Source organism: Musa acuminata, unplaced genomic scaffold (genome assembly GCF_036884655.1).
Source record: "Musa acuminata AAA Group cultivar baxijiao unplaced genomic scaffold, Cavendish_Baxijiao_AAA HiC_scaffold_1137, whole genome shotgun sequence".
Lineage (NCBI taxonomy): Eukaryota > Viridiplantae > Streptophyta > Magnoliopsida > Zingiberales > Musaceae > Musa > Musa acuminata.
In genome coordinates, this window is record NW_027021349.1 from 1,705,878 (window position 1) to 1,719,587 (window position 13,710).

The following is a 13,710-nucleotide window of genomic DNA, read 5'->3' on the forward strand; positions in this document are numbered from 1 at the left end:
CAATAATTTTTAAATTATCACAAAGGTAAAGTATCAATTTTATTTCATTATGTTTGTGTATCATTATAGTTTCAAATTAAATCATGCACAATTTCAAAACCTTATATATCATTCTTACTTTATGTATGATACTAAAAATAAATCAATCACTATGGGCATATCATATATGATACTCAAGCATTCATGATACATCATTTTAGCAACAAATCATAGTATTGCATACATAATTCCAAATCATAAATATTCATAATGTTAAGACATTAAAATTTTTAAGTATTTATCTCTTCATGCATTAAATCAATAATTTGATTATGATACTAAACATTCATTATTTATTTTCTCATGCATGATGCTAAAGCATTCATGATACTAAATATTAAATCAATATTTTTAGGCATTTATCACTTTATGATTGTTGGTACTAAACATTCATCATTTATTTTCTCTCCCTTTGTAATACAAAAGAAGAATCATTCAACAATGCAAGTATTTGAAAGCATGTCAAGTTTTACACCAATTTATCCAAGCTAACAATTTTATCTCCCTATTAGTATGCAAAACTTTTCCCATTACAACATTTTTTAAATTATCACATGAAATATATCAAGAAATATTAACTTAGTGATGAGATATACAATTCATGAAGATAAATTATGAATATCAAGAGATAAATTATGATTTGGATAGCAAAAAGAAGAAATATATTAAACAATCTTGATTTATAAGAATCTCAAGTTGTCAAGATCATGATTTATATATTAAAGAAAAATCTCAAGTTATAATTCAAAAAATCATGATTCATAAAAAAAACTCCTCTTAAATAATATGAGAACACATAATAAGATATATTGATTCATAAAAGATTTCAAGTTATAATTCCGAGAAATCAAAATCACGATATAGGTAAAAGTTCATTCAAATTCAAATAATAAAAATCATCAAAATTACTTTCAAGAGATTCAAAATGAAATAAATAGATTTATCAATCTCTTGAAATGCTAGTGATTTCTTTTTCTTCTTTTTCATTGTAAACAAGAAAGAGGGGAATTTTTAATGGTGCAATTTATTTCTTTCTTACATCAATGCTTTAAGCATCATATAAATACAAAGGTAATCATATAAAAACCATGACATGAAAGATGAAAGATCAAGAAAGATCAAATCGTAAATGATTTATCTTGACAAATCTCCTTTTAAGTAAATAACAAAAATAAATATTAAGAGATCAAATAGTATGAAAAAACTTAAGTCATGAATTTCAGAAAAGATATTCTCTTTAGTAAATTCTAAAAAGAAATAAGTAGAAAAAAAAATCTCAATTCATAAAAAGATCTCAAGTATCAAATATCAAGAAATCAAGATCGTGATTTGGATTAATAACTCATTCAAACTAAGTCATCAAAATCACTTTAATAGTTCAAGAGATTCATAAAATAACAAAAATAAATTCATTAATATATTTTTTTGAAAAATCAATAAAGTAGAGAAAAAAAATTTCAAGAAAAAATACTTTCCTCTTTATAGTTGTTTCAATTCATGTGATTTATTTCATACAAGCATGTATTTTTTATTTATGCCAAATAAAAACATGCATCATCGTTTAAAGGCAAGGTTCATCACAACAAATATCAATAAGTCATACATCACAAAGATCATCATGCATAATTTTAAAATATAAACTCATTAAGCATGATCATTATTAAATCATCAAACATGATTTCATTAAACATAAAGTATTTTCAATCAAAATCAAAAAGCAATATGGAAATCATCAAGAAACACATTATTTCTTCTTAAAAACACACATAGGATTAATCATTAGATTTAAATCTAAAATTTTGTTGTGTTTTGATAAAGCATGCAATTGTCATTCTCATTTTCAAAATTAGCTAGAAAAAAAAAACATAATCCCCTTTTATTTATTTATTTAATATTTTTTTACTAACTAATTTAAAAATAACATATAAAATGCATTAAGTAATTTAAAAATAAACTAAGGGGATTTAGTTTGAGTTTTTTACCTCATTGTTGAGAATCACCAAAGCGAAGTTTGTCGTTTCGTCTTCATCGGTTTACTCCTCATCTTCGGATGCACTCGTTTCATCTTAAGTCACTTTGAGTGCTCTCTTCTTCTTTGACAATTTTTTTTAAGTTTATTTTTATTTTTTAATTCTTGTTTAATAAGCCTTTTAAATTTTATAGTGAGAAGTTTGAGTTCATCATCACTTGAGCTTTCGCTCGAGTAGTCTTCATTTGTTCTAAGTGTCAAATCCTTCATGTTCTTTGGAAGATTGTTCTCATGTTCATCATACGCCTTGCATGTCATTTTATAGGTCATTAATGACCCGATAAGTTCTTCAAAAGGAAAATAGTTCAAGTTTTTTTATTCTTGAATAGTCGTTACTTTCGAATTCTAATTTTTAGAAAGTGATCGTAAAACTTAACTCACAAGTTCAAGATTTGAAAAAACTTTTACCAAGAGCTTTTAGACTATTGACGACATTCGTAAAATGAGTATACATGTCTCCAATAGTCTCGCTTGGTTTCATTTGAAATAGTTTAAAATCATGCATCAAAATATTTATTTTAGAGTCTTTAATTCTACTAGTGCCTTCGTGTGTGATTTCAAGAGTGTGCCAAATTTCAAAAGTCTTTTCACAAGTCAAAATACGATTAAACTCGTTTTTATCCAAAGCCCAAAATAGAGTATTAATAACTCTAGCATTTAAATAAAAGGTTTCTTCTCCAAATCATTCCATTCATTCATTGGAGTAGAAGACTTTTGAAATTCGTTTTTCAATGATATTCCATAAGTTTAAATCCATAGAAAGCAAGAAAACTCTCATTCGAGTTTTCAAATAAGTGTAGTCCATCCTATTGAACATAGGAGGACGAACAATAGAAAAACCATTTTGAAATCCGAAAAGAGTCATTTCTCTTGGGTGTTAAACTAAATGAGAAATAACATGGCTCTGATACCAACTGTTAGGAATAAGTCGGCACTAAGAGAGGGGGGGTGAATTAATGCAGCGGATAAAATACGTCGGTTTTGAAAAACTTCATACGATAAAAACTGATTTCGGAAATGTGAGTTTAACTTGAAAGCATATGGAAGAGTATAATAAGAAGGTAAAGCAAGTAAGGCAGTTTGTAAAGAAGATAAACAACAAAACAAAAATGCAAACCATTTTATAGTGGTTCGGTCATCGTGACCTACATTCACTCCACCGATTCCTTTTTCGTCGAGGCCACCGACATCCACTAATAGTCTTCCTTCAATAGGCGAAGACCAATCTCCTTCTTACAACTATATTCTCCTTTTGCAGGCTCAGGAGAGAACCTTTACACACCCACTACCTCCTCTCTAAACAGAAATCACACTTTAGACTAGAGAAGGAGAACTCTCAAATACAACAGAATTTTTCCTTGTTTTTATTCTCAATTGTATGTATATTAATCAGGGATGAGAGGGGTATTTATAGGCCTCAAGTGGATTCAAACTTGGAGCCTAAAAAGATCTCATCCTGGGTTTCTCAAGTTTTAACGATACCACCGCCTGTGCTGGGCGGTATCACCGCCTACAGCACTGACACTGGGCGATACCACTGCTTAGTTTGGCGATGTATGTATATATGTATATATATTTGCAATCATTGGTTTACAAATAGAAATATAATAATGACATACGGTTTGGAAGTGTATATATATATGTTTTGATATGGTGTATAAAAGTTCATGATTGTGTATGTTTTCTACATATTGTAAGGTTATACTTGCTAAAGAAGTCATAAGATGAGGTATTTATTATTAAATATCTTATGCTCACCTGAATAAAACTATAAAGGCATATAATTACTCAATAATTATTCACTATAGACCCTATTTTATAGGTAAATATATTGGTATCCCACCAAAGTGATTTAGTAGGTAAATGAGCATATGCAATTCTATGCGTATGGACAATAACTTATAGACATTTTATGTATATAAATTTTAAACATATTATATTTATATTTTCTTTTAGTTAGATGATATAATTATGTACATGTGTCAAAAATATGACGTATAGGGGAAACCTATTATTTTATTTAATGAGTTAGCATATTTTAATTTTAAGCTTACTTATTTTTCGCTGTACTCTTATCGATAACATTAATAAAAATTAAAATATAATATTCTACTTTAGTGATGCACGTAGGGTGTGGGTAGAACTAGGAGTAGGGTGTTATACATTTTTTATTTGATCAAATAATCAATCTTTTCTCTTGCTTGAATATATAATTTTACGAACTAAGACTAACGAAGAAAGTTTTGTTCGTTGAGTTAACGCGTTGTAATCAGTAAGGATAAATTGTCACGTAACCTGTTTGTAAGATATAGAAGCATTGATTTCATCTTCGCTCCATCAGACATAGTAACGTAGCTTCCTCACAAGCTAATAAGGACAAAAAAAAATAATTGAGGCTAATATGAAGAGTAACATAATAGAGGAAAAGGCATTCAATAATTAAGACTAGAAAAAGGAAGAAAAATTATTCCTATAGGAATCAAGCTCAATACCACGAACACAAGATAATCTATTTTTTCTCATTTATCGATCTTTTTTATATATAAAAGAAGAAGACATATATAGGTTGATTACAACCTGTATAATTAAGAAATTGATTCTATTGATTCTATATAATTTTTTATTCTAATTTATTTCCTATAATATGAGATTGAGAATCCCTTATGATACTATTTTTTTTAATTTTGATATTATAATATTTTTTAATTATAAAATTCAGAATTTGATATTTTTTTGTGCTTTTTATATTTTGAATAAGTCCATGAATGTGCCTTTATAACAAGTTCAAATGACCCGAGATCAGAGTTCAGAGTGGTTTGGTAGCTTCTTCGCCAAGACTGTCCTTTCCCCTGTCGTTGCAAATAATAAATCCTGAATTATGATGACTACAGCATCCAAATAGCAAGCATGCAAGGAAAGATGAACCAACCTGCAACTGAGATGGTGGTCAATTGGAAGACCGAACACCGAAGTGGGAGTGGGAAGAGCAAATATATATATATATATATATATATGAGGAAGAATATTTGAACATAGGATTTTTCTGTTTTTATATCATTTTAAAATTTTCATCAATGTCATTCCATCCAATAGTTTAAGCTCGACAGGACATGATTTATATTTTTTATATTATTGAAATAAAAAATAACTTAAAATAATTTCGGGCATCGCGAAAGCCATACAAACACACTGATATCCAAAATGCTGGCCAAGAAGTATCAGTTACACCAAAGCTCATGCTTTATACACAAACTGTTATCAGAAACAACTTATTGTGATGTGTGGTCGCATTATCTTCTTGTACAAGGCAATACAAAAGGTATTTGTGAAAGAATAAAAAGAACAGATGGATTACCTATCTATCCCTTTGGATGGTTGACCATCCAGCAATCGGTAAAAAAATCGAATTCTCAGTAAAAAGATTATAGTAATATACAAAAGGAAAGAAAATAAAATAAAAATATAAAAGAAAAGAGATATTTTTCAATAGGTAAAGCATCATTAGGATTGCGAGAATGTGTTCATCAGAATTTCTGATGTGGTGGCTGTACTCAAATTCTGAATCTTCTCATGTTCTCTGGCAATTTGAACATCACTAGGGATGACATACTCAGTCAAAACCTTGGTTGTGAAACGAGGAACCAATGCTGATACTATGATGCCAAGAAGGCATACCCAGAATAATCCAGTCCCCATCATATTAAAGATGGCCCTGCATGAATTTTAAGGCATCAGTTACACATAAAAACAGCTTTCTATTCTAAAGCTAAATATGTAGATATTGCATCCGATGGTAAGGTGTCTTCTGTCTGCTTCAATGAGCTTGTTTGTGATAATTCGTTTTGATTCATATAACTAATCCAAGAATGTAAAATCATTAGAGAAATTCTGTCAGGTTCTCCGTGCTTAAAAAAATCGAACCTACTATTATATGAAACTTAAGAAATAAAAGGTATGCAACAGAAGAAATGGAATCACTGGATTATTAGAAGAGGCCATACCAGTAACCAGGTAGCATCCATATGGAATCCAAGATAATGACACATATTACTGTTGCGATAATGCAGCCCCATATAGATGCATGTGTGATCCAGTTCCATCGAAACACATCCATAGCCAAGTGAAGGTTTACTAGAAGGACCACAGCAATGATCCACAAGTCTCCTAGGCCAGAGACATCGACATCACTGTGTCTGTATGCAATATAAGGAATGTAGAATATAGCAACGCTTTGCCAAATGGAGTCCATCATAGTAAGCATAAACAGCCTCAGGTTGTATCTTTCATCCCTCTGACCTGCTTTGTAGAGTTGGGGGTACTTCAGCAATGTCTTCCTGCTAAGATCCTTGTCAAGGATTCCAACAACAATAGTTGGCAGAGTAGTGTAGATGAAAGAATATAATTGAGTGTTCCAGTCGCTTATTGCAGCTGTCAAGCTATAAGCAGTGTAAAGCACATACCTATGGTTCAAAAACAATATGTTAGGCATATTAACTTGAAGATGAACTATAGAGTGTAATAATATATGATAGTGAAAAAAAATAACACATGATGACTCCTGTGTCAAAATTTCAGACAAGTTAATAAATATGATCCTGCTTCACTCTTCTACTCAATTAACAAGACAATATATGCCATTTCAAATAGTCTTTCATGGCACAACCAGATCATCAGTACGTATAAGAAAATAGCATAACAAAAACACAGGTGCATCGATATGAAAGCACTTGTGTATAAGCCCAGAAGTTGAGATACCATAATGTCAGTTTAATAGTGCAAAATACAAAATGGACCATCTTAGATGATGATGGCTCCAGTTAAAGCTTCTGAGTTTATAATTAAGTCGACACGAGTCATCTCCTGTTTTAGAAAAATTGTGTTTATATAGTAAAGAAAGGCAGAATAAAGAATTACAGGCAAAGAAACGTATTAATTGAGTGATTGTAATGTTTACCAGAATAGGATGAAGACAAGCACAGCATTCCTGTAGAAGTTGTACAAGATCATGTAGGCCATCCTCTGGTAATTCCAATGTCCATGGACCAACAAAAGGGGCACTAAGAATCTGAATTGCCCCATGGAAAAATCTGAGGCCATAACAGCTTGCCTTCCCTCTTGTCCGCTTATGCCAATGCCAACATCAGCCATTTGGATCATTGAGACATCATTTGCACCTGATATTGCACTTGAAAATTTTAGAACACAATAGAGATTGATATATTGAATGGTTCCTTCATATTCACAATATCAAACCTATATAGGTAAGAAAGAGTGAGTACCCAAATTAGAAACATTACCATCTCCAATTGCAAGGGTCATATCATCTGTTCGGTTCTTTATGAGAGCAACTATTCCAGCCTTTTGCAATGGAGCCACACGGCAGCACAATACAACATCACATACTATGGCCACTTTAAACAGCTGTACCAGCAAGAATGATGAGCACAATAACATGAATCCTAAAAACAAAAGTCTCAAAGAATGAATCTTAAAATGTTAAATGCATCTGTGAATTCTTACCTCATCTTCCAATTCTTTCTCCAAAATGTGGATGAGGCTGGTACCATCAATAATCAAAGCCAGAGGAACCCTAGAAGATCCTGTGCCTGTCAATATATTTTCAGGGCCGGGTGATACTGCTGCAAGTTTGCTGGACATAGAAACCGCATCTTGTAGGCTGTTTTTACAGGATTCTCTGGAATTGCTATTGATCACAATCCGAGTCATATCATTCGTTAGAAGCTTACAAGAAAAGCCAATAGAAACAGCAGTTTCTTGTTTGTCCCCTGTCAAAACCCAAACCTTGATGCCAGCTTGCCTCATAGATTCTATGGCTTCTGGTACACCTTGTTGTAGCTTATCTTCAATCCCAGAGGCACCTAATATGTGAAGATTTCTTTCAACATTAGATGCAAGAGCTCGTAGTAATTTCCCCCTGCCAATCAAAGCTGCATTTGCATTCTCAAAGGCAGACTGCCACTCCTTGAATTCACTTTTACTTAATTCACGCATACCAACAACCAATGTCCTCAGACCCAAAAATGAATAGGCAAGGAGATTTGTCTGGGTTGCACGAATAACGTCCAAATCTCTTCCCTTTTGTATAACCCCAAACATCGAATTGTCTGCTCCTTTGACAAATAGCTTTACAGTTTTATCAGGACAGCCGATTACAACAGACATCCTCTTCCGGTCACTATCAAATTCATGAAGGCCCAAAACATCATATCTGCATTATTAATATTGCAAGTCAAAAATCTTTTAACAAAAAAATAAAGTAACTGGTACTCAAAATGCTACTAGCATGTAGAATATTTATAATAGATTTGAATTTTAAAAAAAGCCTATGCTTTCAAAATTACAGTTAATGTTCAGAAGAATTCTTCATAGTGGGATTGAACTTTGAACTCCTATTACAAGTGATGATTAGCAGTCCTATTCCAGTTTTGCCATTGGGTTTAGAAATTTAAAGTCATCAGTGTGTTTAAAGATCTTTGTCTTTTAGTTGATAGGATTTTGTAGACTCCCGCATTTTTTAATAAATAAAAGTTCTAAGACTCTTAGTTACAGTACAACTAGAACTCAACTTAGAGAGATCTTATTTGCCTTTTACCTGCTATGTCACCCTCTATTCTCATTATTGTGAGTACAAGAGGATGAATTCAGTGTGCTACAGGTATAATGTGTGCAACCGTACTCTTACAAGTTGGGAGACTATTTTCATGGCTCAAACATGATGATCTAGATCGCAAAGGGGCAACCTTTGTACCAAGGCTCATCTTTGAATATTTTCTCATTATCAGAGTAAATTTTCCTGCATCTGTATTATAATGACTGATAACATTAATTGAATGTATTGATGAAACATCAGGATTCCGTTAGAACCGACCAGCTTATGCAGTGGTTCAGCATAACAATAAGGATGAAATAGTAAGTAGCAAACAAATGTTATTAATCCAGCAATGGTTCCAGAAGCAGAAAACTAAATCCGCTAAAAGATATGTAATAAATGCTGCTACTACTGCTGCTATAACACAGAAAACCAGTTGTGCAACTAAAACAATATTTACTTTTTGAAAGAATATAAATGTTCATGATAAAAACTAATTAACTTATAATAATTCAATTACCATCAACCACTCTGTTATTACCAAATTCTACCTCTCCCTGTCTTAGCTCATGAGTGACTGCTATTGACGAAGACCACTTTTGCCAAGGACAATGGTTGTCTTCTATATGTGTATATTTAGTTTATTCTAGAATAAACTAAATACATACATATAGAAGACGACCATCGTCTACAGCCAAGGACATTTAATGACTGTGGCCAGACATGCGCTCAATGAGCACAAAACCATAGGAAGTAGCTACGTAGACATTGCCTGCTCATCTATGGCAAAGCAAGGAAGAATTCACGAGCTCGCTACCGTGAAACCTCGAATTTGAGCTAGAAATTGGTGTCACGAATCATGAAATAGGCCTCCCGAGCCTGATAAGAACCATGATCCGGAACATGATGAACAACATGAGGAAAGTAAGAAGACCTCCATGGCTATCCTGCAACAGAAGCAGTTCGGTCACCGCTGTCGGAAAAAACCCTTTCCCTAAAGAACTGCGAGAACTCCAAAGAACCCTTGTGGTTTTCTTCCCTAAGCAAATTCCACCGCAAATGGACACCACCGAACATAGGGCGATCAGAATCGTGGAGAGCCAGCAGTGCTCCCGGGGTACACCACCCCGCCGGATCGGCGTGGAGGCGTAGATGCTGCGGTTCGGCCGCTCGGACGGATGAGTCGACCGACGGCCGGATGGGTGCCGGGAGCTGAGTCATTGCTCCCAAGGGAACGGCTGTCTCAGACCGGGTCGGAGTTGACCAATTTTGACCAATCCGTGTGTGTGTGTGTATATATATATATATATATATATATATCCATTAAAAAAAACAAAGTATATCCATTAAAAAAAATACTATAACCCACACGGTCTCACTTTTTTTTATTATCATTCGACTCCATAAATGTATATAAATATTATTAATATTTTTCAAATTATATAAATTTAAATTTAAATGTTAATTATCATCTTTAATTTTTTTTCAAAACATTCTTAATTATTATCCAAAATCACTCAAAAAGTCTGAAATTAATAAACTTAAGATATATTATGAGGTTGATAATTAAGTATGTATATATTATATCAATATGTTAATCAATGATTAAACTGGAAGGAGTTGTCAATCCACGCAGCTTCGCAATCGGTCAAAGACCGATGTATAAGACTGCCACGTATCCTCGTAAAAGTCAAACATGGATTCCACGTTCAACGGCAGACATCCTCTCCTATTGCGACCAACACCCGTTTCTTCTCGGATTGGTAGTATATGAGATTAAAGCAAGGAACGAGACGACGACGACGACCACAACACGTGATGAGACTTCCTTTCCCCTTAATTTATTTGTGGTTATTGCGTCAGAGGCTGGGCATATCTTATCATGATAAGGTCAAAGAAGTGAATCGTCTATCAGTGTAATGGACGAATCTCCTTCTTCTTGTTGAGATTTTTGTTGGTAAAAGGCCCAATTTTGATGAAAGAATAGTAGTATTAGAAATTTTCATTCACTAAGGGAAGACGAGGAGTAGCAATACCTCTGGCTTTCACCGAGGACATGGATGACGATATGGCCGGAAGTCCGCTCTAGAAGCGTGAAACCATAAGCTGCAGCGGCGTAGACCAAGGCTTGCTCGTCCGGCGACTCGCCCTGGTAGTCGATGAGCTTGAGCGACGGATCCGATGTGTCGACCAATATTGGCACGATGGTGTTGCAGGTCGCCAGTGCAAGGAAGAAGTCTCGAGCTTGTTTCGCCTTTTCTGTTCCCTTCCCACCCATCATCACGTTCATCAGCTCCGGATCGGTCTTCACGGTCATTTTAGGCCGCCATGTCTCCCCAGCAACTGCATGAACACATTGCCGGATAACATCATCGATGCGGGAAAGGAAGATGGAAGAAGCACTGTTGTCCAAGTTAATTACCTGAGATCGAATGCGCTTCCTCCTCGCCACCGCTGTAGTCGACCCCGCCAACGCTGGCGCACAGGAACTCCATCTTGTTCTCCGTGAGAGTCCCCGTCTTGTCCGAGAACACGTACTTGATCTGCCCCAGGTCTTCGTTTATGTTGAGCGCCCTGCACTGGAAGCTCGTCTTGCTCCCTTCGTCGAACATGTTCTTGTCCTGGGTCATCAAGAAGGCCTGCCCAAGCCTTACCAGCTCCATCGATATGTACAGCGCTATCGGAATCATCACCTGGAATATGATCACCGACTTGAGGAAGCTGAACAGCGTCTCCAACCCCACCCCGTGGTAGTCGTAGGTATCCGCCTCCGCGCCCGAGAAGTCCTCCTTCCGGTAGTACGGCAGGTCGTCGAGTTCGTCGCGGTGGTTGGTGAGCCACACGCCGGCGAGGATCGTGACGATGGAGCACAGCGTGATGAGTGCCACGGCTAGCAGGATCACCTCCCGGTTCATGTGCGCCTCGAGGCGACTCCGCTTAGACGGTGTGCCGGAGCTGTTCAGCATCACCTTGGTTTCCTGCCCGGTGTACACCGCGACACCGACGACCCAGCTGGTGTTCTTCAGCTCGCAGCCCCGGAGGATTATGTTGGCCGGGCCGAGCGAGACCCGTTTGCTGCCGGGCACATCGACACCGCCGAGGAACCCGTAGATGTTGCGGTTGGGCTTCTCGCAGCGGATAAGGCCGGACATCGCCTCCGGCGACGTCGACTGCGTCTCCTGCTTCGCGTACCGGCTCTTGAGATTAGACTCGCCGTCCAGGTTGATAGTCTGCACGTAGGCCACGCCGGTGGGGTCGCTGGTCGCGAGCAGGACCATGTCGCAGGGCAGCGTCTCGTCGGCAGCGACCTTGACGACCTCCCCGACGACGATGTCCTTCCACCGCTTGGGCCGGAACTCACCGCCGGCGACCAGGACCTGGGCGGTCCGGCTGTTCTCGGTGCGGTCGGAAAGATGCCGCCGCCAGTCCTCGTACGCGTCCTTGACGGCGGTGACGCCGAGCACGAAGGCGAGCGGCAGCACGGAGGCCGCCGGGGTGAACACGCCGAGCTGCGGAATCTGGTTGAGCCCCACGAGGACGAGGAAGTAGACGTAGGCCACCCGGTGGAACTGCTCGAACAGGTTGCGGGGCAAGAAGGTGAGAACGGAGTACTTGGCGGTCCTGATCGAGTTGTCGACGAATCTAAGCGGCTGGTTGGTCCTCTCGGGATCGTTGATGTACACGAGCCGAGCCTCGTCGTCGCTGATCTCCCTCTGCGAGCCGAGCTTCACGGAGTCGGAGCGCCTGGAGGGGTAAGAAGCGACAGGCGTCGATCCCGACCGCTCCAAATTCTCGACGGGGAACGCCTCCCACGAAGTCCTTCCCTCACGGGACCGCCACGACAAGTTCCTCCTGCGGGGCGATGACTTGGGCAGCAACGGAGCAACCATGATGGGCGAACCAGGTTCGGCGGGCGCCGCCAAGTCGTTCGGCGGATGGAAGACGGGCATACTGCCGGCCATGATCGAAGGGTTGAAGACAAATAGATTGGTTGTGGTGGTGGATAATGGTGGGAGAAATATGCAGGCTTAGTTTCTGCAAGAGCTGTGGCAGCACAAGGCAAAAGAGGCAATCCATGACATGGAATTGGATTTATTGTCTTGTTGTCGAGCTTCCAGAGGAAATAAAGAGGAACTCGAGTTGGACTGGGGATGTTTGGCATCTTCAGAATGCCAAAGTCTGACCTCATTTCCTTGGTCATCATCAAACGCGGAAGTCTGATCAAGTCTTCAATTTTAGCTTCGTCATTCGTATCCTCCTATCTTCTGGAAGACTACTTAGGGAGAGGTAGAAGAGAGAGAATTGAAGGAGTTTGGAGAATGTGTCCATAGTATGCTAACTTATTAACGATTGAGCCACAAATCAATAAGCAATGCATTAGATCATGTGATTTGTGATAGAAGATAAGATTTTCCCAACTATATGAGGAAATCTCTCTATTCTGTTGAGGGAAATCATTTTTCCTAATCTGCAGGAGAAACATGTTAATGTATTGAAGCATTTTCATTTCTTCGATAAAGCTTCTTCAATCATTGTTCTTATCTTCTATTATTTTCATCATGGTATCAAAGCAGTGACAAAAGCGAAGTTTCGCTTTTGCCTTTAGCCAACGACCAACGTCGTTGAGAAAAGCGAAGCTTCACCCTTGTCTTCGGCCAGCGACCAACGCCGCTACAGCCACATTCCTAAGAGGCTCCACGGCCAATTCTATCTTCCTCACCACGGTAGCCTACCCTCACAGCAACAGCAATTGCAACAATAGCAGTGATATGCTCTTGCCCTACTCATGAAGTCTCTCGCTTGTGAGGGAAATCCATAAATAGGAGAGGGAACATGTTAATGTATTGAAGCATTTTCATTTCTTCAATAAAGCTTCTTCAATCATTGTTCTTATATTCTATTATTTTCATCAACCATGATAAGAATTAAACGAAGAATATAGAAAGATAGAAGTTGTAGAAGAAACTATGAAATGTATAAGATGTAATTGTCTAGTTCTTTGTACTGGTTGCTTTTCCTCTTGGATTTTTGA

The 13,710-nt window shown here is 37.3% G+C and overlaps 1 protein-coding gene across 1 annotated transcript; it reads right to left on the minus strand.

The window, feature by feature from the left end:
• Positions 1–5,290: 5,290 nt before the first annotated feature.
• On the minus strand, positions 5,291–12,752 carry LOC135670997 (phospholipid-transporting ATPase 1-like). The gene is made up of 7 exons (XM_065178820.1): positions 11,101–12,752; positions 10,715–11,021; positions 7,589–8,297; positions 7,366–7,489; positions 7,023–7,242; positions 6,070–6,528; positions 5,291–5,780 (listed from the first exon to the last, which is right to left on the minus strand). Exons 1-7 carry the CDS (start codon positions 12,638–12,640, stop codon positions 5,570–5,572), a joined length of 3,570 nt encoding a protein of 1,189 aa, XP_065034892.1. The 5' UTR covers positions 12,641–12,752; the 3' UTR covers positions 5,291–5,569.
• Positions 12,753–13,710: the final 958 nt, after the last annotated feature.

Bases quoted from the DNA above. Each gene is read 5' to 3' on its own strand.
- LOC135670997 (XM_065178820.1), bottom strand. From the start codon at position 12,640: ATGGCCGGCAGTATGCCCGTCTTCCATCCGCCGAACGACTTGGCGGCG. The intron at 8,298-10,714 runs GTATTGCTACTC...TTAATAATGCAG, and splicing joins GTCCTCGGTGAAAGCCAGAG to ATATGATGTTTTGGGCCTTC. The intron at 6,529-7,022 runs GTAAACATTACA...TTTGAACCATAG, and splicing joins CTTGTCTTCATCCTATTCTG to GTATGTGCTTTACACTGCTT.